The 25687-nt window shown below is 38.2% G+C and overlaps 1 protein-coding gene across 1 annotated transcript in view; it reads left to right on the forward strand.

The window, feature by feature from the left end:
• Positions 1-271: 271 nt before the first annotated feature.
• Positions 272-25687, forward strand: part of CRISPLD1 (cysteine rich secretory protein LCCL domain containing 1) — a gene marked incomplete at its 5' end in the record, with an annotated part of 42136 nt that continues 16720 nt past the window's right edge. Inside the window, 9 exons of the mRNA XM_082499459.1 lie at positions 272-529; positions 20231-20349; positions 20479-20611; positions 22116-22231; positions 23124-23224; positions 24339-24518; positions 24612-24672; positions 24798-24864; positions 25538-25668. Of these exons, the coding sequence (XP_082355585.1) occupies positions 272-529; positions 20231-20349; positions 20479-20611; positions 22116-22231; positions 23124-23224; positions 24339-24518; positions 24612-24672; positions 24798-24864; positions 25538-25668 (1166 nt within the window). The remainder of the gene's footprint in view (positions 530-20230; positions 20350-20478; positions 20612-22115; positions 22232-23123; positions 23225-24338; positions 24519-24611; positions 24673-24797; positions 24865-25537; positions 25669-25687) is intronic.

The raw sequence follows: 25687 nt of genomic DNA on the forward strand, positions 1-25687 counted from the left end.
AAGGTTGAAGATAAGCGATTTTCCCAAAGCAACAGTGTATACTTAGATTAAAAAAAAAAACCACAAACTAGCATCCTGGTTTCTCCCCCTAAAACAAGAGTGGCAAACTCTGTACAAGCTACAGTTTGACTTTTGTTGCTTAGTAAGTTCCTACAGGCCAGTACTTCAACCTCCAAATTACATTACTCTCTCTTATGCATTTACAGCCAACAGACCTGGAAGAAAGACTTTGTCTTGGAGCTAACTGCCGAGCCTTTTGAGATCATTCATCATGAAGTATGTAGTAGAGGAATGGCTCAGAGTAACTACCTTGCTATTCATAGCTCAAGCAGTTTCTGCAATGGTCCTTCCCAATGCCACGCTCTTAGAGGAACTTTTGGAAAAGTACATGGATGAAGATGGTGAGTGGTGGATCGCCAAGCAGAGAGGGAAAAGGGCTATCACAGACAGTGATATGCAAAGTATCTTGGATCTTCATAATAAATTACGGGGTCAGGTGTATCCACCAGCTTCCAATATGGAATATATGGTAAGGAAAAACTGATAGCGACATGCAGAAAGAAATGTTCTTAGAATAGTTACTGTCACTTTATAAAACAGTGTACTTTCAGTCTTAGCTTGCTTGTTTTCTCATTTAAAGCACTTCATACTTGTTTGTCTTTCTTTTGTACAGCGGTGAACTGTGACATAATAATGCCTGTTTGTGAATCAAGTGTCATGTTCTGCTGGTATTAATGGGTTTAATCTCTCACAGCTCTCCTGAATTCAAGTGGCAATTCCTTAGTGAAAGAGGCCAATTTCCAAAATTGCATTACTCAAAATTGTTGATTGTGGCCTTCAAAGTTGCCATCTAAGAAGAGTACTGAACTATGAAGTTTCAAAATAACATGGATTCTCTCCCATGCTTGTAGGTTGGATGGAATTTCTGAGCAAAAAGACACTCCTGTACCAAGAAAGTCTTCTATTTAAGTTGGCATGTGTTACTGGACTGGAGTCCTGTATATTGCTGTGTTTAACAGATTAATAATGTAATACATAATTTTTGTTTGTGTTTTTCCCTTAACAAACCTTTATATTTGGTTTGTTATTAGTAGACTTAAATCTCCCATGTTTTTGAACTTTGATTTTGTGCCATAGTTCACGGCTGACTCTGTCTCTCCTTGCTAATTAGATCAAATTAAGCCATTAGAGCATTTAAGAAGTCCAGAGGTTTGACAAGAATGGGCAACTTTTCTTCTGTATTCTTGTTTCTGCAGAAAAGCTCAAATCTTTTTCCTGTGTCCACACTGTGTATTATTTGTTTATCTGTCCAGGCACCAGAGAAATGGCATTTCTATGGGTTGGGTGGTTTACACCAGGTTTCCTGAAACTTTCCATTGTAAGGCTATGAGAGAGGATCGGATTAACACATTTCAGGGTGTAGATATCTCTCCCAGCTTGGAGTGATGTCACTCTCAGCTCTGAGATCTGATTGAACTGAGCACTTATGTGTCCTGGAGAAACCATGCTTGCTTAAATCATCAATAAAGGTAGTTTAACTTAAGTTTACCTATATGAGCATTACTATATTAGACCATGAGCCATCAGAGAATGAGGTACCACATTCCATGGTAATATCATGGTACCACATCCAGATGGTAATATCTGAAACCCTTTTAACCCTTTCAAGTTCTGACTGTCTGCACATATCCTTAAACTTTGTTTTCTATTGTGACTTCTTTAGACCTTGTTGTAAAACAGGTTACATTTTTGTTCCCAAGAACTGAGGTTGATTTATTCCTGGAAAACTTAAGAAAAAAGTGTCCAGCCTTTTTGTAAAATGAGAATAGAGAAGACTGTATTGTTTTTCCATGTTAAAATACCACAAGACTTTTTGCCGAGATTCTACAGAAGGGTAGCTTTGATTTGTAGTTATGCGCCTTTTTCCATTCCTAATGCCATTCTACATTTGCTTGTGTTATATATCTTGGAAAGAAGAATTTGGAGGTACTCATTGGAGTTAGATTTTTAGCAACTGTATTCTTCAAAGATTCCTCCTGCACTGTGTACACTTTGGACTAGATTTTGTCTTAGGTCTACGACTGGAACAAATTTTGTTGTTGTTGTTTTTTCTGTGCTCCCCAATGACCCCTGACCCAGAGTACAAGTAGCATGGAAAAGAGATTACCCAATTTTAATGCAGAGGAGATATTCTTACGTCCTGTTATAACAGGGTGGGAGTCTTCAAGAGTGGGACTCAGTTTTGGCGTAATATCCAAGGGAATCAGGAATTTGGGATAGGCAAGAGTTTGGGATTTGTGAATATAAAGGGTCTGGTCAAAGGGATGGATGCATGTTCAGGGACAGGGACCCATGAGAAGGGCTGACAGTCTTGGGAATCTGAAGAAGGTGTTGAGGAATTGGTTTGGAGGTAAAGAGCATTTGATGAGTAGATGTTATTAGGGGAAGAACTGTGACTCTCTGGGCAGAGAAAAATTGGGAGCAAGAGTTTATGGAGGGAGGTTAAGGGCAAATAAATTTGCTAAAAGGCTATTTGAAAAGACTAAACCTGGGAGTGAGTGGGAAGGGAGACTGTAACTGGGGGAAGCGGGTGGGAGTCAGTTTTGGGAACCAAGAGAGGATGGTTTAGGAGACAGAGAGAGGCCTCTGGTGTTTGAAAAGAAGGAGGAAATGGTGGAATTTCTGCTTGTTTGCACATATAGTTTTATGATACAGGTTGTGACCATGTGATTGTCCAACTACTTTTCTGCATGAGGTGTCATAAAGGAATCAGGGCTGTTTTATTGTGTAATAAGAGCAAAATCTGAGTATAAATTGTAAATGAGGTGTGGAGCCACAGACTGAACAGCAAAGAAAGGCAATAAATTATATATAGTAGAGTAAGGAAGCATGATTTGTTTTGTGCAAAGAGATTCCTTTGGAAAAACTAATATCTGGTCATTATCATAGTGCATATATGCAAGAAATAAATTAGAGACAAACTCCATTCTATCCTTCCATAACTTCTGACAGATGTTTTAGCAGTATTAGTGCTAGTTTTTTGCCCATAGTTAAAAAAAATAATGCCTGTTTCAGCACTTAATAGTCACTTTATTTTTCTCTCTATATATTAACAATAGGATGGATAAATTCCACTTTTCCAGACAAAGAAATAAGCACTCTTGGATCTGTTATTCCAAGGATCTTTGACCTCTGGATCAATTTTATGATTATTAAAACAGTATTAAAAGTATTAAAACTGTACTTGGCTGTTTTTTCTAAAATAAAGGATGGGGATAAATGAGGTTGTTTAATTAAAAAAAAATAATTCATCAGATAGACCCATACCACTAAAAAAAATCCTTGCAATGTGATACATCTGGTCTTCCCAAGTTGGGTTCCAGGACTCCAGAATAGGCAAACAGTCCCTCTAAATGTTGGCCTGGTGTTTAGTGAGCTGGATTAGTATGGCTGAAATACTTGTGTGTACTTTTGGAGTGCTTTATTAGTGTAGACGTGCTGGCAAAAAAAAATCTGCTGTGGGCACAGTCATGTCACTGTAAGCTGCCCCTTGTACTAGTAAAACCTTGCCTTGTAAACAGAGCTGGCTCTGCTTGTGGAAGTGAAGTTTTATGTCTTACGGAATCCAAATAGAGGTGATCAAGGTCCGGGTGCCACACTGATAAAGCTGTCTCTCTAGAAGTCGGTTGTGCAGTTGAGAAGTTTGAAATCTCCAAGAGTGCTTGGAGCTGGAGGAAGGGCTGCGGAGGCTGCGTGCTCTCATTCCACTGTTTGTGTGTAACAGCTAAGCTAACCTAGCAGGTGGCTCTGGCTGCAAACGCTTCTCTCCCACTCGTGCCACTGGCATGTGTCCGAGTTGATGACGAGATTGATCCGAGTACTTAAAGAATCAGGTTTTAGTTTTGAAATTTAATTATTTATTTTTCCCAGTCTGAGGCACATAACTGGCTCCCCTACATGGCTCAGTCAGATGAGTGCAAGTGCTGATAAAAGAGGGTGGAAATGCATAGCTAAGGAATGGGAGGGATGAAGAACCAGACTTCGGGTAGGAGCCATTGGTTATATGCCCTACTTGCAAAGTCCAGCCTTACCTTTGAGAGAACTGCAGGCTTAATGCCACATTTTAGTTTAAGTTGGGAAGAGGAGAAAAACTTTTGAGGATGGCCTCCAGCTTCGAAGATCTTGGTTCTATTTAAAAAAAAAAAGAAAAAACAAAAAGTTTGAATTACTGATTTTCTCTACAGCTGTATGCTCTCCCTCTATGCCTTGAAAAATAAGAAGGGTACCGGGCTATCACAGTTCAGAGACCTAAAGTTACTACACGCGGTAGATATGTCTTAATGAACAAAACGTTCTCATGGTTGTCTGGCTGAACTTACCGGATGAAAAGTTCATCTCCCCAAGTACTGTGGCTCTGGTGCTGAGCAGAAATGGATTCCTAGGGTAAGAGGATAAGAATAGAGCATGTGAACAGAGAAACTTCTGCAATGAAACCTCCCAGCTTCCAGCAAACGGCAGCTTAGGGACTTCCTAAATCTGCTGTTGCACTTTTTGTGTCCAGTAGTCTTAGATGGGCTTTTCTTTTATGAATCTCAATGCTTTTGAGTCCATTTGTGTTCTTTGAATCCATGGCTTCGAGTTGCAGACCTCTATAAATTTAATTACGCATTGTGTGAAAAAGTCCTTTTTTTTTGCTTTAAACCTGGTCTTTTATTTGATGCCTTGTTTTTCTTTATTGTGAGAAATAATAATTTCCTCAGTGGTCACATCTTTTTCAGCTGAAGAGTCCTACTTACTTGAAAACTGTTCTACCTGAAATGTTATTCCATTTTGTTTTCCTTCTCTATCTGCTATAATTCTACTATTTTCCTTTTAATTCAAAGGGCACAAACCAAACTATTGATAGTTATGGTATACTGAAATTGATATAGGTGTATTTTTTTAATTTTTTTTAATTTTTGTTCTTTTTTTTTTTTGCTTCCTAATAATTTATGACATTCTTTTGCTTTTTAACTGTGGCTAAACTAGACCCAGCATTTTCACAGAGCCGTTCACAATGGCTCCAGGATCTTTCCAACGAGCTAATAGGTCATTTGCTGCACTACAGTGTATGTATAGTTGGCTGTCATCTCCACTACTGTCCTCATTATTTTGCATATGTTGACATTGAATGTTATCTTGTGTTTTATCTTCCAGTCAATTAGTATTAGTGAATCTTCTGTCTCTATCTTTTATTTTCCTATCTAATTTTTAACTACCTTAAGTAGTTGATACTGTCTTGCATTCCCTTTCTTGGGCTGTTGTGAAGAAGGTATACAGCAGAGGACCATGGACACATAATTCAGGGAATTTAAAAAATGATTTTTTATTTTTAAATCTGGTTTCTGTCTGTTGTCACTTTTTTCATTATCTCATGATAGCTTAATTTTATTCATTTATTTATTTTTAAATAACTTAGAAACTTTGTAGAAGGCTTAACTGCACTTAACTCTTTTCCGCATGTTGTTGACATCTTCAAAGTGTAATATATCTGGGAGACATTCATATTATCCATGTTTTTAATACGTTTTTTAACTTGTCCTGTGAAATCATCCCAATGGAAGTCAGTTTTTAGTCTGCAGTTTCTCAGAATCTACTGGAAGCTTTTTAAGATGTTAACACCCATGCGCTGTTTTTTGTTACTGTGGTAATGAGGCCATTTTAAGAGAGGTTGTGTACCATGCAGTAATTCAACAGTTTCATAATCAACCAAATTTTTGAGATATTATCTGATCCTGGCAATGTGATACTGTCAGTATTTTCAGTTTCATCTAATGTTTCTTAAGTCTGATATGGATCCTCCAACTTGCTTTTTGTCTCTTTCTCTGTGCAGAAAGATTCTGGTGTGAGAACCTGAATAAGCTCCTCTGTAGGGAACAGCAGTCCAACAAATTCAGTTAACTCCTCTGCAGTGGCCTTATATGACCTTATGACTGCATGTTAGATCATTCTTTCCTAGATCTCTTCCTTCAAGGCTGGGAGAGTTTTTGAATTGTCAACATTATGACTTCAATCGGGGAAAAAAAAATCTTTCTTGAGGTTATGATGAACAGTTTGTTATGAAAATGTATGGCAGATGCATACTGTACTTATGTTTATCCTGCCGCGTGCTGGTGATGTACACAAGTGTTTCCTAGTAAAGAAAGGAGTAAGGAACACCTTTTCGGTGTGCACAACAATTTAACAGCACTTCCCTGCTGCCCTTCTAAAGGACCCACACAACGCTCATCAGAGCGTTGTATAAAATACCATGCTTTCGACATTTCCCATGTGGGGCCATTGCCTCCCCCGCGGCCTTCACACCATGTGTGCACTTGGAGTACATCTGTATGGAAGAGGTATCTGAGCTAGTACTGAAAACCGAAGCCAACTGCTGCTGGCAGGAGTCGGTCTGACCAGAGCAGAGCAGTGTGCTGTTGTGGCTCTGCTGCTCGGTGGCTCCTCTGGTGTCCCTCCTCTGGTGTCCTCTACTGTGCTGGAGGGGTCTGTGCCTGCCCAGCACCCCTGGGCAAAGACCTAGCCTTTAAGACGAAAACGGGAACCGTCGTCCTTTGTCATACACTTGTCAATATACATAATAATCTCAGAATATATCAGGCGATACATTCTTTGTGCGGTTAAAATTATTTGGTGGATTGACTTAAGACGGCTTCATGTACTCTATTGCCATGAATCCCACCCTTAAATAAGTATCATCCAAGAGACTGTGACCAAATCAGGACATCAGTGCATTGGTTTGTTGTTGAGACTGGGTTGATGTGGAAGGCCTTATTCTACATTATTCGGTTAGAAAGGGGATAATTGCATTATTAATAAATTCTTACTAGGTTGTAAAGCGTTAATAAGGCTTGAAATACTTGTTTTAGGTACCATAGCCCTACAAGTTCCTAACTTCTTTATTTATTTAAATACTTTTTCTTTGTAAGCATTATTTGGGCATCATGGACTGAATTTGCAAAAACGTTATTTTTTTCCTGATAATTTTCATTGGCAACATTGCACCTTAGTAAATCTGAACATAATGAAAACTGAAGTTTTTTTCATGCTTATGGTCAACACTTTAAAAATAGTCATTATTGTTTGGATAGTGGAAGGTATTAGTTGCTGTATATTCCAAACAGTTATACTCTGCAAACTAAAAGAACCCACCCAGAATAAAACTTACAATAGCAATTTTGATTAATGAATTTATTTATTAATTTTAAAACATTTTTTTTTAGTATTCACTCCTTGATTTCATACATATTTTCCCAAACAAATAAGTAAGCCAGACAGCTTATGTGAGATCCTTATTCCATGCATGTGCCTTCGCTGTACTGAAAAGTGTTTGAGTTCCCAGCTTGATCGATAGCAATGCATTTCAACCTGGTATTTCTTGGCACCTAGCCACACACTGCATTTTGTAATTGCTGTAATTGGAGAACATGAGTCACCCCTCGGGCAAGGAAGTCTTTACTTACTTAATTATTTTTAGTCTTCTTTTGGCGAGATCTATGGATACATTCTAGGGATGTCATTGCAAAGCCTGTGCCTGGCTTCTATGAAAGTTTTATTTTGCAAACCTTGTGATGCAAACACAATCTTCTAGAAGTGCTTTTTGAAAAGTTCTGATTAGAATAATATATTTGGTACAGCTGCGTGTTTCTTGGGGACAGTTACAGGTGTGTATCTGGCAGCAGTAGTGGATCTATACTTTGTTCACAGGGGGAAAAAAAAGAAATAGATTTATTCTTACTTTGGGTTTGTATAATACCTCTGAAGGTCATAGTTTGAAAACCTTAATAGTGATGTGTTGAAAGTGCTGATACCGTATAATTTCTTTCAAGACCGTGACTGACTCCTGACTTCTGTGGGGCCTTATATTTTGGGAGGCTTGAAGGTTTACCCCTCCATTTCAGTAGCTTCATGAAGACTTCAGAAGAAGAAAATTAAGATGACAGTAAATATTTCTTATTTGGATTTTTTAAATTTTTCCTCAGGCAAATGCCTGCTGCATTTAAATACTGATCATTGGACTTTGGATCATATAAATCCACTAGCGGATAGAGCTCTTGCGTGGATAATAGTAAAATGTTCATCTCATCGTAGTGACAGAATAGGGATTGTAATAAATTTTTGGCTATTTTGTGATGCTTTGAGATCCTATGATCTGCATAAGTCTGGATCTACCAGTTTCTCTCTCTGTATGTATCTGTCAGCTCCTTTTCATCTGTGGTATACTTAGGAGAATTGAAACAGCATTAGGAAACATAAAGGAAGGCCTCGTAGCGCCCTTACACATTTCGGTGAATTTTTCTGTGCTGAGTAGAAGTGCCCTGTTAAATTTCCCCTAGACCTTTCTGACAAAACCTTTTCATGTCGCTGTTTAGCGCGTGTTGTCCCTTTCACCAAAGCTCTTCAGGGACACTTGGTTAAAAACAATTCTCGTTCCTTTCGAGCAGAGGACTTTGGTTTGTGGAATCCCTTAAGTGGCTGGAGAGCACTTTGGGTGCCAAGAACAGAGCAGCTCTTTTCAGAGCGAACCTGCCTGCTTTCCCTCTGGTTTTCCACTTTTCTGCTCCACTTCAAAGGTTGGTGGAAGTGCTTCAGCTCCTTTGCCTGTGCTCAAAGGCTACTGACATTGCATCAAAGAGCACAGTGACGTTGACTTATCCTCTTATTCTCTCTCTGGCAGTTTTAGCAAAGGATTGTGTAATGTGAAGTGGCCAAGAAAGCAAGTGGATAAGTCCACATTATGACTTTTATTGATGTAATGCCAACAACAACTAAGCAATTCCAAGTAAAGAAACTGAAAGTGGAAAGTAGCAGAAAGGCTCACTGTCTCGAAGTTTAAGGGAGCCTTCCCAAAATAAAATAATTAACACAGGACAGACACTGTTCATCTTTTAGTTTTCCTGTCAGAGAACTTCTTCATCCCCTGTATCAAAAAGATTATGAAAAAATATTCAGTGGTAGCAGAATCAGAGCTTAAATAGACAATATGAACTCAACACAGGAAGAGTCAATGAGATTTATAAAAGTAAAGCCATGTAGCCTGTCATCTTCGTGATTTCTGCCTGGGAATCTTCTTTAACTTAAGATTTTTTAAATTGAGAAAGAAAGTATTTATTAATGTATTTTCATTGAAATGCTAGGTATGAGTCAATCCTGTTACCCCTAAATATAGTCCTCAGCCTTAGATTTGACATAACTAAAGTGACTATCATAGTTAAAAGAACGTGATTCATTAAGAAGACTATCTTCTGTCCATGTAGAGAAGGACAATTTTTACTTCATTATGAATGAAAATAATAGTTTCATAAAATTAGGCCATTTAACTCATTAAAACCAGAATTTTGGCTGCCTGATGCATATCACAATATATTTGTCCTGAAACCCCTGTTGGCTCTCCAAATGGTCAGGAACTTCTTTAATACGTTTTCCAGCTCTTTTTTTTTAGGTTTTATTAAAACACCTTTCTAACAGTAGTGCCAAGTCACATATGATCAATGGGTGCTCTCTGGCGGTGAGTTCAGTGCACTTATGTCAAGTCACAGTGGTCACCTTTTAAAAGCAAACTTTCACGGTGGCACATATTTGAGATATTGTGGCTAATTCGTGCTTCAAAGTCCAGGAAATTCTGTAGCATCTCTAAAACTGCTGTATGAGAGCAATCGGTTACGGCTATTTTATCACGGTAATCACTACAGGGATCTGAGGAAAGGACCCACGCTCTGGTCAATTTCTAATTAGCTATAAATATTTATGAATACTATTTGTAATGAATGTGTGTAAGTCATACTTTGACAGTGGACAAAATGCAGGAATCAAGATCAGCTTTCGCATCACAGTTGCTTCTCTTCCATTCGTGTCAGAATATAGAAGTGAATAGGTGATTTTTAGTCGTGTTCTAATAGAAAGTCTTTATGCACTGCTTTGAAAAAGTAGCAAAGTAAATGTACTGTTTCAGAACACCTTGGAAAGCTGAATATTCCAACAAGGTTTTTTTAACGTGCTTAGAGTACACACAGAATTAAATGTGATTAGTCATGTCTGTTGGGTCCTATTCCTGGTTTTACTTTTTGAACACAAAAAGCTCAAACATATGAAACTGTAATAGGGAGATACTTCTAAATATTGGTGCAATTTATTCACTGTTCGGGAACAATATTTTTGGCCTCATACAGCTTTCCTGTTTCCAGGTAAAAGCCACAGTTTTCCTGCTTTTTACTCTTTTCCAAAAGAGTAGCTGAAACCTCAAGGTCTATTCAGGGATCTCTGCCCAGTTTAAAGCTCTATAAACTCTTGTCTACTGCACCATAGCATGGAAGGTCCTCACCATTTTGTTTTTAGGCAGGCGGTGGTCCTCCAATGGAAGATGGATGCCTAACTTCCTTGGTAGTGGAAAGTTTGACAATTTTAGCTATCCTCTTTCTTTGTGCTTAAAGGATACATCAGTACTAGTTAGTATGGTTGGGTTTGTATTTTCAAGGAGACTTGTCTGGTGTTTCAGTACTCCTGAGTTTTTGTGGTCACTCTGCTGTATACTCTAAGGCACCTCGGGCTAGTACAGAGGCCACATTTTTTTTAAACTCAAATGACTGAAGGTGAGCCTCTGAGTTGTGTGCAAGTTACTGACTTTTCAGATGTGCTAGTTGTCATTAGCTTCCATGGACTTCCTTCATCAGCCCTGGTACGGATGAAAAAGCCTCACCTAAGCATAACTGGAAGCCAAGCCGATGAAAACTGCCGATGTCTGTTCATCGGGAGGAGATCATGTCAAACCAGTCTATTTTACAATTTTTTTTTTTGACGCAGTACTTAACCAGCATAGTGTATCAGAGGGAAGTCGTAGGTGTCAGATTTTTGACTCTGGAAAGTTTTTGACAGTCCCCACACCGACATTTTTCCGAGTGAAATGGTGGAAGATTGAAGGTGTTGATGCTGTTGGAGCCCGTCTCTTTTTGGTTAAGCACGTAGGTTATGACTTGTGCGAGCAAAGAATATACTTGAAAACTGCAGAACACATTAACAGGGGCACAGGTTGGGGTTGTTTTAGAGAACACAAACAAAATTAGAAGAACTTGACAAATGGAAGTAACGGCCTGGAATCAACGTGATGCAATTTAACTGCAAGGTGTGAGGTAAGGAAGAAATCAAACAGGTCAAATACAGGGAATAAAATGTAGGGGTAACACTGCAATAAAAGGATGGAGGAGTTGCACTGAGTTAAAAATAATATGAGGCAGCAATCTTTGAAAGGAGTCTTTTCTGTGTGAATCTGGTGAGACCTTGTCATTGAAATGCAATGACCAGTTTTGGTCATTTTTTAAGAATGGTCTAGTCATTCTGGAGAGAATGAATAAGATTAATGGGTTTGATTATAAACACAGAATATGTGATTTATGAGGAAGAACGAAGGAATGAAGCAGCTGAATTTGTTTAATCTGGGAAATAAATAAAAGCTGTTACAGGAAAGAGAGTGACTGCTTTTTTCTTGGCAATAAAACATCAGCTAGCATTGCAGGGCAGGAGGTTTAAGTTGCATACCAAGGAAATCCTCTTTACTCTTACAGTCATAAAACTGCAGAAGAAAATTACAGTAAATATTAGTCTGAACCTACTGTTTCTAGTTTTAATTTTAAAATGTGGATAATTACACATATATTTGATTCTGGCTGGGTGGAAGAGGCTCGGCAGACTACAGTCAAGATCAGTGTCTCGAAGTAATTTTCAGCTGTACCGGTCTGTCATTCTGTGCTGGTACCGTGCAGCCGATTTCTAGTTCTTAACTGTATTTCTGGCTTATTTGTTCAGGACATTTCTCAGCCTATGTTTCATCTTTCCTCTTTTTTCTTCTCAGTGTCATTAGTCTTAAAGAATACAGTGGATTCTATTAAAATTTAAATAAATATCCATAGTGTACTGTGGTATTTACCTTACCACTCTCTCCCTATATTTAGAATGTATACAGCAATGAGGTATTTATGCTATGCCATGGTAAATGTTTACTTTCAATGGTGCCCACTGTACTTACTTTTCCATCTTTACTGAGCTTAAATTTTTGCTTGTTTTTTCTTTCCATATAATCCCATCCCATATGATTTTTTTTCCGCCTTCCTACATATATGAAAGTCTCTCCAATTAAAATGTTATCACATTCTTTGTATTTTACTGGAAGATATCTTTTGAGCGACTGGGCTTGCCAGTTCTGTTGCAATACCAGTTGGTATAATTGGTGGACTCACTTATGCTGGTCTGCTTTGGGTGACAACGTACTCTTTTGATTTAACGCTCACACAACACAAATGGTGGGATTCATCTCACTGAGCTTTTGATGTCTGTGGTGTAGCTGTCTGCGTTTGAGCCAGTCTCCTTTATAATTAGTTGAGAAAAATGAGAATTTCCGACACACCCTTGATCTCAATTAAAGGTGGGCAGCTAAAATTATCTCCCTCGATAGATGCTTATTTGTCTGTATAACTGCAAAGATAATTTAGATAATTAGCTCAGATGTAGGTATCTGCTTTGAGGCTGTTTAAATTCAGGGGAGGTTAATCCCACCCTATGTGATTAGTTTGGCTGTTGATGAATTGTGATTTAAGCTGCGGTATCCTCACTGAAACATCAGCTCCTCCATAAGCAGAACATTGGTTTTGGTCTACACGCTACTCGAACCCCTTGTTGACAGAGGTTAAATACCACAATTTGTACTCCAGTCTGTAAAGCTAAACCAGTTTTAGTTGTGGTTTATTTTAATGCGATACGTTGTAAACCAGAAGCATTCAGAAGATCCATATTGCATGCACCACCCCTGCTGCAAAACTCATAACCTCATGGGGTAGAAGAAGAGTTGGCAGCTGGAGCCAGCAGCTGCTAGTACCATTCAGTTTAATTTGCCACCTGAGTTTTAGCCTGAGCTAGTCTAGTGTATGTGGAACATTTGGGAAATGCTGATAGTGCCGTTTTTGTGTGAGTGTCTTTGATGGCGCACTAGGTTTTAACAAGACACTGACAAAGGCAATGCCTGTGTTGGCAAGTGTTGCGGTGTAACGCAAGCAGATTTGTAGAGCAAAAGAATTGGCGCTGAGGACTTGACATTCACGGTGTGTGCTTTTCAGGGGTTTTTATTTTGCAGTAGGTCTAATCTGTGTGGACTGAATACCCGTGAACAGCTACAAAGTGTTAGATGTGCTCCTGGAGCACAACTCCTGGCATTTTAGCTGGAAAGGATCCAGTTTGTACTCCAAGAGTGCTCTGTGATACACAGTAAGTGGGAGTGATCAGGATTTTCATTTCAAAAGCATATTCCAGGTATAAATTAAAAAACCCCACACCCTAAACCACTTTGAGTTCAGTCATGTTGGTATTGCAACCCAGTCTAAAAGATCAGCATCGTTTCCTGACTGCTGGCTTCACGAAAGGGAAACTTTTAGATAGTATGTCTGCATGAACTCTAAGAAATGCAGTAGAAATAACATAAATAATCATGATACTCAGATGATATGCAAGTTGTTTTCCAAAGCTGAAACAGGAAGACACTAGATAAAGTGTACAACCCTACTGAGACTGTAAGGCTGAAGTATGTAGAGCTAGATGTTTTCTCCTCTTAATGTAAAATAGATGCTTGCAGGGGCTGGAAGTTTAGCCAATGCTCCTGCTGTACACAGTGGCTCAAATATAAGTTTGAAATTAGGGTTTTACTGTGTGGGTATACTGGTGTGGTTAGCAGAAGCATCTGAGTTATAGACCATACCATCTTGTCAGGGTTAGACTATTCAGAGTAGATGATGGAATCAAGTCTAGAGCAGTACTGAGCCTTGGACTTAAGGGTTTTGTATGTGGATGAGTTATACCGCAGGAGGAACATGCTTCACAGCAATGATACCTAAAAAGTTAACGTAGACCATTTCTGTCACACAGGAGGATAGAAGAGTAAAAGGGAAGTGATTATGCTGGTAACTCTCTACAGAGAAGGATGTGTCCTCTTGGATGGCTAAGAAGCTGGTTTCCAGCATCTGGATGTTCTGTTCTGAATGTACATGTTTCATTAGAAGAAAAGGTTGTCACAAGGAGGGGTATTACTTGAGAACTTAGTAATGTTTACACAGCCTAAGGGGTTTAGGAAGAGTACATTTGGCAAGGTTAAAAGCTAAGAGATAGTATCTTGGTTAAGTACTGAAATAAGCACTTGCTTGAGGAAGTCTGCCTTGCAGGATGTTAATTTTGAATATTCGTAAACTCAATATTGCCTATGCCTGTTTTGTTGTTTCTTGGTTCTCTGCTTATGAATTTGGAAATTTTTATATCAAAAGCTGAAGCCCAATGACCATCTCTAAAGTCACTGTCAGCATCATTACCCTACCACCCAGCAATCTCTGCCAAATGTTTCAGTTTTTTATTTTATTCAACAAAGCACAGACATGCTCTCGTGAATGCCACCAAAAAAACCCCAAATCATTAGAATAATAGAACCATGATTTGTTTCTGTAGAGGAAGGTCTAGATTAATGAAGCTGTCCACCACTTGGAACTAGACCGGTAGGTGGCAGCGAGGGAGGGACATCATCCTTTGCCTTCATAAGAACCTAGATGTCCGAAGTCACTTGTTGCTGCGGTCTTCAGGAATATGTGTGTACTCAGTACTGCAGCCATCAGCTATCAGCATAACGGTACCCATTTAATGTACCAGATGTCTAAATTAGTTTTGTGAATCTGAAAATATGCATACCTGTACGCTCACAGAGATAATGTAGACCATCGTCTGTAGCCTAATTAAAATAGAATTTTTTTTTTAATTATATCGTCAGTCCTTAAAGCAGATGTGCGCAAAAATCTAAGAAAAATTTCAAAGAGATGAAACATCAGATACAGACTGGAATGTAAGAGATTAATGTCTTTCTTGTTAAGGCCAGGTCCATAAACTCGTAAAATTGGTACGTGACTTGTAAAAGCCACGAACGTGACTTGTAAGATAAAGTTGAAGTCTGCAGGACTGCAGTTGTAAAGAAGTTAATTTCTTGGATACAAATAGTTGTCTGTGAAAGCTGAAATTAGGAAGGATTCAATGCCTAAGTATAATATAGAAAAGATGTAAAATAATGGGGTCAAGTTTTCACAGACTGAAATTTCACATTTCAAAGGATGATCACTCATTATTTCCTGTAGTTATGTGTGTCTACCTGTCTCTCTATCTCAGTGCAGAAAGCCAACCCTGATGATGATCCCTTATCCAAAAGGTAGACCACATGTAAGTATAAGCAAGAGCCTCTCTGCATACCATTCCTTGGCATCAGCTATAGACATAGGTCTTATCACTCTGAGAGCAAACAGTTTTCTGCACAATATTCCATTAATTTCAGTAGTTAGAAGAGGCTTAGCTAAAAAATGAATTTAATGAACAGAAAATTTGATTCTGTTTTACCTCAAATCAGGACAATATGATAAAATCCATTCTATTTGGAGTGAACCTGACTGGAATCGTATGAATCTGTTCCTAATGACATCCTGGTCTCTAGATTGGAGAGACATGGATTTGACCAATGGACCATTCGGTGGATAAGGAACTGGATGGACAGGCACACTCAAAGAGTTGCGGTCAACGGCTCCATGTCCAAGTGGCGAGCAGTGACAAGTGGTGTTCCTCAGTTCCTGATACTGGGACTGGTGCTGTTTAACCTCTTTGTTGGTGACATGGATGTTGGGATGGAGTGCACCTCCAGCAAGTTTGCTGATCCCACCAAGCTGTGTGGCACGGTTGACATGCTGGAGGGAAGGGATGCCATCCAGAGGGACCTGGACAGGCTGGAGAGGTGGGCCTGTGCCAACCTCATGAAGTTCAACAAGGCCAAGTACAAGGTCCTGCATGTAGGTTGCGGCAATCCCAAGCACAAATACAGGCTGGACAGAGAATGGATTGAGAGCAGCCCTGAGGAGAAGGACTTCGGGGTATTGGTGGATAAGAAGCTCAACATGAGCTGACAATGTGTGCTCGCAGCCCAGAAGGCCAACTGTATCCTGGGCTGTATCAAAAGAAGCATGGTCTTCAGGTCGAGGGAGGTGATTCTGCCCTTCTGCTCTCATGAGACTCCACCTGGAGTATTGTGTCCAGCTCTGGAGCCCTCAACATAAGAAGGACAAGGACCTGGTGGAGCAGGTCCAGAGTAGGGCCACGAAGATGATGGGAGGGCTGGAGCTCCTCTGCTATGAAGACAGGCCGAGAGAGTTGGGGTTGTTCAGCCTGGAGAAGAGAAGACTCTGGGGAGACCTTATAGCAGCCTTCTGGTATCTGAAGGGTGCCTATAAGAAGGCTGCTGAGGGACTTTTTACAAGGGCATGTTGTGATAGGACGAGGGGTAATGGCTTCAAACTGGAAGAGCATAGATTTAGATTAGATATTAGGAAAATATTTTTCACTCTGAAGGTGGTGAGACACTGGCACAGGTTGCCCAGAGAAATAGTTGATGCCCAATCCCTGGAAGTGTTCAAGGCCAGGCTGGATGGGGCTTTGAGCAACCGGGTCTAGTGGGAGGTGTCCCTGCCCATGGCAGGGGTGGTTGGAACTAGATGATCTTTGAGGTCCCTTCCAACCTAAACCATTCTATGATTCCATGAAAATACTTTAAAATTAATCTTTAGAATTAACATACAGAGTTTTTCTTCATATAACTTCAATAAGAATATTTAATTTAGGAAGGAAATTTGGATCTCCTATTTTAACTACTGGAAGAAAAGGACAAAGATCAAGGGAGCATCACAATGTAAAGTAGCTTCTTCCTGTTCTTGGTCCAGTCTCTGAAGCAATGATTAGGCATGTTGGCATAACAGTAGAAAACATTTTGAATTAAGTTCCAACTACATGTAACTGTAGAAATGACCTTTATATGCTTGTATTTAAATTCTGATTTACGAAACACTTGCCATAAGATAGTATCACAGACATTTTACAAAGAAACTGAAATATGAATTACTCAAGTTTTAAAAGTCATATTCTTTCTCCAGTGTTGTAAAGATTAGATTGCTAAAGCTGTTTTTAGAGGAAAGTTGATAACTGAATAAATGATGCAAAGATATTTTTATATTTACTGTGCTAATCAAAGCAATGTATCTCATTAAGCTAAATAATGACTTTCTGAGTACATTTTAAAGATTTCTTATTTATTTGTCACACTAATAAACCACGGTTGCCTAGCCTGTTAGTCCTAGCTAGAATACTTTTAATTTTTGATTAGAGAAAGGACAGTTAAAAAATTTCAATTAAAACAAGATTTGGTTTTGATCCTCTGTTTATTTGTTTTCAATGGAAACTACCAAAATTGTGATTAACTCAATTCTAACTTCCCTATTACTTCATTCCCTTCCGGCCCTCTAATATATGTGATGAACTGATGACTCTGTGGAGTTTCTGTTATTTGATCTGTCATTCTGATTGACATGGAAGGACAGCGACCAAGGAAGGCTGATGTTATCACTGTCTTGGGGGTTCCAGAGCATAATCATGAATGAAGCTGCTTCAAGGAAAGTGCACTATAACGAGTCTCACTTCACCATAAACAGTAGTAAATAAAACGCCTGGAAAGCATCAACGGGACAGACTCAAACTCTTAACATAGAAAGAAATAGAATAATTACCTCATGATGAGCCTTAAACTCTGACCTCTTGCCCTTAATTAATTGTGCAGAGATAATCTCGCACACACAAACCCGTTCTTGGGGAGAGTGGAGTCGGTGCTCTAGCTCATATCCAAACCTTTTCTGGAGTCAGGAATGACTGTGCAATAAGCAAAAATAGCCAATCACCCCAAGCTCCTCATTACTGGTATTGTCTCCTGCCCTGTGCTTCCTGCGAAGAGCTTTGCTGCATCCCATGTGCTCAGCCATAACGATTATTTCTTTGCTGCGGCTTTGGCTGTGGCTTAGAAGCGTGCCCTGGCAAGCAGGGGGGGAACGAAGACATTGTTTTATACTTGGATGACGGCAGAGAAACAGTTAAAAAAGAAGGAAGACAGTATCCGATCTGAACAATACTTTGGAGTGTGGGTGTTCATCTGTCAGGAGGATTAATGATGAATTTAAGTTTTTCATCAAAAGGCTATTCTTGCTGAGTTCTGGATGGCTCTGTCATGCATAGCCATCATCAGTCTTCAAAAGAAAATTTTGTTAAAGATAACTACTTCACAAGCTTGAGGAATTGATTCAAGCAGCTACTACTGACTTTCTAGCTCTGATCTTCCAAAAAAATCATTATTTCACTTAAAATAGCTGCACAAAAGACTCTGAAACTTGCGTGGATGAAAAAAAAACCCACAACAACAGTACAATTCCTTTATCTGTGACTGCTGTTTTCAGTGTTGAAAATGTGGAGGGATGATTTACAGGAGAAATTGTGGCGTTGGTTTAAAAATGTTACAATCTCGTGATTCCGTTGTAAAATGAGGAAGCAATTGTACTACAATTTATAAGAAAAAATATGTATGTGGAAGAAGTGTGTTAATCTTTATGTTTTTTGCAGTGGTACAGTAGGAAGAAGAACTATTTATGATGGTGCGACAAGTAAAGGGAAGAGGAAAAGATTTATACAAACTATCATATAGAACTTTCTTATTTAAGATTAGAAAATTTTCTTTTGAAGATTAAATAATGTTATGGCTTATGACATTGAAATACAGGCCCAGTAAGGTGAACAGAAAATTCCTTCTGTTTCCTAAAATCAGTGGGGTTTGTACCCATATGTGGATTGAAAGCTTTATTCTGTCATTCTTATACTGTTACAGTCATTCTGTCAAAATAAATGTTGCATTTTGGAAGTCAACAAGTTCCCTTTAAATTTGTTATTTGCTGATAATATTAATAACAGACAAAATGGAATTCAGTGCATTAGAGACTTCTGAAGAAGAGAACCAAGAACAGATATTCTAGGATTAAACTAGGTATTATTAAAGTCTTGCATGGTCTCGCATAACCAGGGACATACTTGTTTTTAATGAGTAATCTGATTAATAAGGTGAAAACTGCATTTCAAAATCAATAGAAATATAAATTCTAGCACATGAAATTTGTCTGTTATGTTTAGGTATTCTTAGGCTGTGTTAGGAGTTTTTTACCTCTAATCCGTGCCAAAAAAAAATTGTAGACATGATCTCCAGTGTCTGCTTGGGAATTTGGGTTTGGAAATACTGAATTACTGTTATTTAGATAACACAGTCTCGCTCTAAGAAACTTAGTCTGAACTTATGATGAAATAATTGAGCATCAATCAAGAAATGTGTTTCCTGCCTGGAAATATTTCAGTTCCTAACTTGAGCATTCGTAGCAGAGAGTCACATATCTGGAAACTATTTCTGCAACTATCAGGTGATTTAAAAAGGCAAGCAGCGGTACGGATACTTTACTCAAGAGGGACCACTTTGAGCAAACCCCAGCTTAACGCAGTAAAAACTATGCATAGACAGTATGATATAATAAATTTCAACAAGAGGAGGTTTTAATATGCTTTTGAAAGAAAGAAACTTGCGTTTGACTTTCAGCTACAAGGCTATTCTTCCACGTCCCTTAAAGAATAAAAAATAAGGATAGAAAATTGTGATAAACAGTAAATCTTTTTTTTTTTAACTTGCCCTAAGCGTTCTCTTGCTAACATGACTGCCTCCTTTTTACCAATCTAGCCATAAAACCAATGAATGACCACCTTACTCTAGTTTTCATATTTCGTGTTTGCACTTTGCATTATTTCAACAAAAGCTGACTATAGAAAAGGAAGAGAAAATCACTTTCATTTCAAATAAACTATTGGTTTAGAGGAAATAAAGCCTTATGCTGAAAGTGGGTTGGATAATACCCTTTTGGCTAAGAAAAGTGCCTATTACTAAAAAGAAATCTCACAAGATAGCAAATGTACTTAATGTAGCTTGGAAGGTTGAACTAAGCCTTTCAGTTTCATATTTGCCTTTTATTCACTACAGCATGGCTGCACATGCTTTCTAAAGGGACTGCTGTGCAGGGATTAAAACTGTTTTTCTCTTTTGGTGAAAACATTTTTTTCTCTTATGTAACACAAATGGGGCATACAATTGTCAAGTCTCACTTTTTTCTTCAGTCTTCTGCCTGCCCTGGTAATAGAAGCTTTAAAAATGGACACTCCTCTTTCTTCTTTTTTTTTTTTTTTTTTTTAATATTTCTAAGAAGATGTCCCTTTCTTTTCTTTCAAATTTCAGACGTGGGACACAGAACTGGAGAGATCTGCAGAGGCATGGGCTGAAACCTGTCTATGGGAGCATGGGCCTGCAAGCCTCCTTCCATCCATTGGACAGAATTTGGGGGCACATTGGGGAAGGTAGTTTAAAATGTTTTATACTACATCTGATTTTTTTAAAAATCTAACAAAATTTGCTTGTTACTTAAAGGAAGAATGATACGGGCTATAACTTTTGAAAGTCTAATAGACTGCTACTGGCTTTTGTAGGTACAGACCTCCAACATTTCATGTCCAAGCATGGTATGATGAAGTGAGAGATTTCACGTATCCCCATCCTCATGAATGCAACCCATATTGTCCTTACAAATGCTCTGGTCCTGTTTGTACACATTACACACAGGTATGTAGGTGGGTTTGGTTTTTGTCAGCTATGGAAAAGAGCGATCAAGACCTCCAGTTAGGTTGCTGCATGAAGAATTTACTAATCTTGTAGTATACACCATAGCACTAAAGCACAAAAGGGGCTTGTTGTTCCTAAACTCCATAGTTACAAGCATCAGGTATTGATGACATAGGGTAAGGTTGTCATACAGATCTTTAGATTTCATCCTCATAAACATCACTTCTCTAACAGGATTAAGGAAAAGGCTCACAAACTCCAGTACTGAGTGTTACTGCTCAATGCACTTTGTATGATCTATCGTCTCTGTGCTGGTATGCTGGTAGTCCTTTCTGTAATATGCTGAAGAAACAGCACATTAAAAAAAAAAAAAAAAAAAAGCTTTTCTTAGGTGAATTCCTCAGATCAAACAGCAGTTTTTAACATGTTGCTTTAACTTCAGCAAGCTTTTGGAATTGCCTAAGAGCTAACTTCTTATAGCGTATCTAGCCAGAATTTTTCCAGAGGCGAACCAGTCATGTTTTCAGTGAGTGAGAAAGATGTGATCCTCAGATTATACTAAGATCCACATATAATATTCAATATAATATTAGAAAGCTTCAAAATGATTAATTTTTAAACATTTATTTTTTGTTTGTTTACTGGCACACTTTACAGTGTTACAGAATTACCTCCATATTCTTATTTACCATTTCTATAAAAATACCTATAAATACACTTATCCATTGCATGAAAGATCTGCAATAAGTATAGATAATTTTTTGTGTTACTAATTCTTCACAGTACTTCTCTCTCTCAACTCCTAAATCCTGCTGGAACTACACAGTTGGTTTATCTTGAATTAATACAAGTTTAGCACCTGTTGTATTTAGCATATTTGAATGTTCCAGCCTTTGTCGTTCAGATTATTTTGAGATCTGCAGTGAAAATTGTTTCAACAGATGAATAAAGGAGCACAGCCACCTTAGATTGCAATGGCATGAAAGCGTATTCATTTAAAATCCATGACTTGGTTTTTTTTCGGTGTACGAGGTTCTTTTGTGACTAGTTTTATCATTTATGTCACCTCCTTTCACTACTGACAAATACCTATTCGCTCAGTCTAACCAATCTAAAGCGCTCTGAGTCCTGAGGTTGTGCTGAGAACTCCAGGGCACCGGAACCTAACTTCTTCTAACTCACAATTATCTACTAATTGTAATTCCAAGAATGAGTTCTTCAGATCAGGTCTTGTAAATATTTTGCTACACTTTCAAATACATGCTTAGACCATTTATATAAAATAAGAGCCAAATCTTTTATATCAAGGTAAAGCTTTTATTTCTAATAAGGATATAGCCGAATCGCCTTTTGACAGTTGTAATTAGGTCACTTCAACCCATTTATAACAGAGGGGAAGATAACATCACTTTTGTGATTTGGGTTTTATACATTGAAGTTTGGAGTCAGTTTTGATTTTATGTTGATCAGCTTTGGTTTTCACACGTCTTTCTCTTTTCCATAGGTTGTTTGGGCTACAAGTAGCAGAATCGGTTGTGCAATTAATTTGTGTCATAACATGAACATCTGGGGGCAGATTTGGCCAAAAGCAGTCTATCTCGTATGCAATTATTCTCCTAAGTAAGTAGGCTGACACCCAAAAATATCTTGAGGGGCAAGATACTTTATAATAATCCAGGAAATAATCTAAAAGGAAATCAGTCTGGGTTTTCTATTTTTTGCACTGTTACAAAGTAGAGCATTGTTCCCAGGGCAGCCTTTAGCTGCACAAACACTCCTGTGATTTTCTAGAGCTTTGGTTTTCTTGCCTGTGTTTAGTATCAGAGATCTTTGTTGTAGCGATATTTGTCTGAAAAATACATGTATCTCCCCATTGTGACTTTAAGGAATATGTAACATGAAGCCCATAGTTAAGATCAAATTCTATAAGATAATCCATTTAGGAGAGCGGAGCCTGTTCTCCTGTCATGTAGGAATTTAGTCATATCGTGCTATGCCAGTCTAAAAAGATGTTACATCCGTTGATGGCACTACTTCAGTTTTTTCTTCATGGACTTTTCAATTACTTCCTGTGCATGTGGTATAGAACCATAGAATTATAGAATCACTTGGATAGGAAAAGACCATTAAGATCATTGACTCCAACCCTTAACCTAGCACTGCCAAGTCCAGCACTGAACAATGTCCCTCAGCACCACACCTACATGACTTTTAAATACCTGCAGGGATGGTGACTCAACAGCTTCCCTGGGCAGCCTGTTCCAATGCTTGACAGCCCTTTTGGTGGAGAAAGTTTTCCTAGTATCCAATCTAAACCTCCCCTGGTGCAACTTGAGGCCATTTCCCCTCGTCCTATCACTTGTTACTTGGGAATATCAAAACAGTGTTATGGTCTAAGTGTCTGCTGTTTTTTATCATTTATTTGTCCACATATTAAATGCTGTTTAATGTTATTGTGTTCATTTATTAAGGCATGTCTTGCTAATTTTTTTTTTTTTTTTTTGGTGTAAAGGGGTAACTGGTGGGGTCATGCTCCTTATAAACCTGGCCGCCCTTGTTCCGCGTGTCCTCCTAGTTTTGGAGGAGGTTGCAGAGAAAATCTTTGTTACAGAGGTATGTGCTATTTCAACAGTACAGCTGTAAACAGGCAGAGAAATGTAATCTTTCTTTTGATTTCCTTCCTCACTGTGCTTTAGCGTCGTGGAGTAGAATCTATTATGCAGGTGCCCAAAGACCTGGTAGGGGCCTACTTTACCATGATGAATGAGATCAGGTACTTACAATACGTGAGGCTGAGCCTCACCGGAGGGAGTAGAGTGTACCGAACTCCTGCTGATTAGGTGCTGATTGAGGGCTTTTAGTACACAAAGATGTAGACTGTCACTGTGTGCTATTTGTATGCCTTTCTGTAATTATAGTGGAAGTCTATGCAGTCCTTTGTTTATAGGGAAACATTATCTCAGTGACATAGCTCGTGTGCATTACTGTAAGATCAAGAACAAGACTAGAAGACATTAGTAATTAAACAAAATGTCACCTAGGATGATTATTAACTTCTTACAATTTTCACAATGCTATTCATATTTTATAGCATTGAAACACACCATATTATGAAGCTGCTATTTCGTTTTGTTTTACTCTGTGTACGAGCTAGTTAGCAAATTTTGTTAATAGCTTTTGAAGGTTCGTATGGACCATAAAAGCTGGACGAGTGTGCCCAAATACCTTCCTCATGGTTCTTGCTTAAGTAGGAAATATAGATTCAGTGATGAGTATTTCAAAATTATATTCATTATGTATGAATAGAAGGGCCTCATTTTCAGGTGTATGTCTTTATGAAATCAGCTTCTTTAATTACAAGTTGTCTGTGAACTTGATAAAACTCTTCCAATGTATAATAGAAATATCATCTTTGTTTTGTTGGTTTTCTGATGGCATAAAGATACTAAAACAGAAGTGTTAAGAGCATTCTCAGGCCTCTGTTGTGCTGCCTGTGCTAGAAAAAAACCTGCCTTTTGCCAGCACCAGAAACACACTTGAGATGTGTTATCATTCTCGAGGTCTTCATCTTATGAAGCAGTGGAAAGTTCTCCTTGCTTTCTTGCTTGTATGCATCCACCATTTTATGAGAACAAAGCCATGTTACCAAAACATGGTAAGGGATTGACATTGCATAAACAATGCAATTTCCCGAGAGATTAATTTTTTTGCCCGTTTTCTGAAACAGAGGATTCAGAAAGGCCTTATTCTCCCCACGAACCAGAAGAGGAAACCAATGAGATTGAACGGCAGCGATCCAAAGCCCAGGATGCAATGGCGCAAAGCCGACCAAGAACTCATTCACCTTCAGCCTCCACAGGCACTGAAGACAGTGAGAAAAATGAAGTAATAAGTACACAGCAAATGTGTAAGGAATTTACTTGATTTGCAAGTGGTCAACAAATTTGAATTATATAGTTATCAAATTCATTGCAGTGAAATTGCTTTTTGCTTGTTTTAGCTCAGATTGTTTCATGTGAAGTAAGGCTAAGAGATCAGTGCAAAGGAACAACTTGCAATAGGTATGGTAATTTTTACAGTTGTCATTCTGAGATTATTCTAAAAGGCTATGTTTGCATGTGGGCTGGAATATTTTCCCTTTTTGTAATCCCAATATTTAAGACCAAGTTCTAATATATTTTCTTAGGTACGAATGTCCTGCTGGTTGTTTGGATAGCAAGGCCAAGGTTATTGGAAGTGTACATTATGAAATGGTAAATATTCTAAATTAATTAGATTTTGTACCACTAGAATGTTTAATGAATGTCTTTTCTTTTAGAGTACTAGTTAAAATCATACCAAGAATGGATTTTGAAGAAATCAATATTTACCAAAAATAAAAGCTTACTCCAAATTTTTGATAGCATCAGATATCTAGATTTGCATCTGCTGTTCTGCATGCACTGTCCGAATGTACTGCATACTTCTTATACATGCACAGAAGTAGAATTTTTTGTGTCCACGTATTTGCGTGTGAATATGTGAAGGTGCGACTTCGGGAGAAATACAGCAATTTGTGGGTACACTCATATAAATTGTTTCAGTAAGGTAGGCCTACTTGTGTAAGCTTAATGCTAGCTGAAAATATATAATTTACTCTGTAGAACTGAAAAACAGTATAGGAAATAACAGCTACTGTGAACAAGTATACTGTAAATATGTATAGTTTATTTCTGAGTAAGGCAAAGTGGTATTCTCTTCATTTGAAATAATGCCTACGTAGACCACATCAAACTCAATAGACTGTCTACCAAGTTTTTAATGACATACTGTAATTAAAACCTGGTGGTTTGGTTTTTTGCTTGTTTTTTTTTTTCACAAATAAATTGCAATGTAAAATATTGGCTTTGTCTCACATGGAACTGCTTTTCTTGTTCTATTTTTCAGCAATCCAGTATTTGTAAAGCTGCCATACATTATGGCATCCTAGACAATGAAGGTGGTTGGGTTGATGTCACTAGGCAAGGAAGGAAAAATTACTTTATCAAGTCTTATAGAAATGGCGTTCAGTCAATTGGGTAAGTTTTCTTAAAACGT

This window comes from Vanellus vanellus (assembly GCF_965231255.1).
Source record: "Vanellus vanellus genome assembly, chromosome: 2".
In the NCBI taxonomy this organism is placed as follows: Eukaryota; Metazoa; Chordata; class Aves; order Charadriiformes; family Charadriidae; genus Vanellus; species Vanellus vanellus.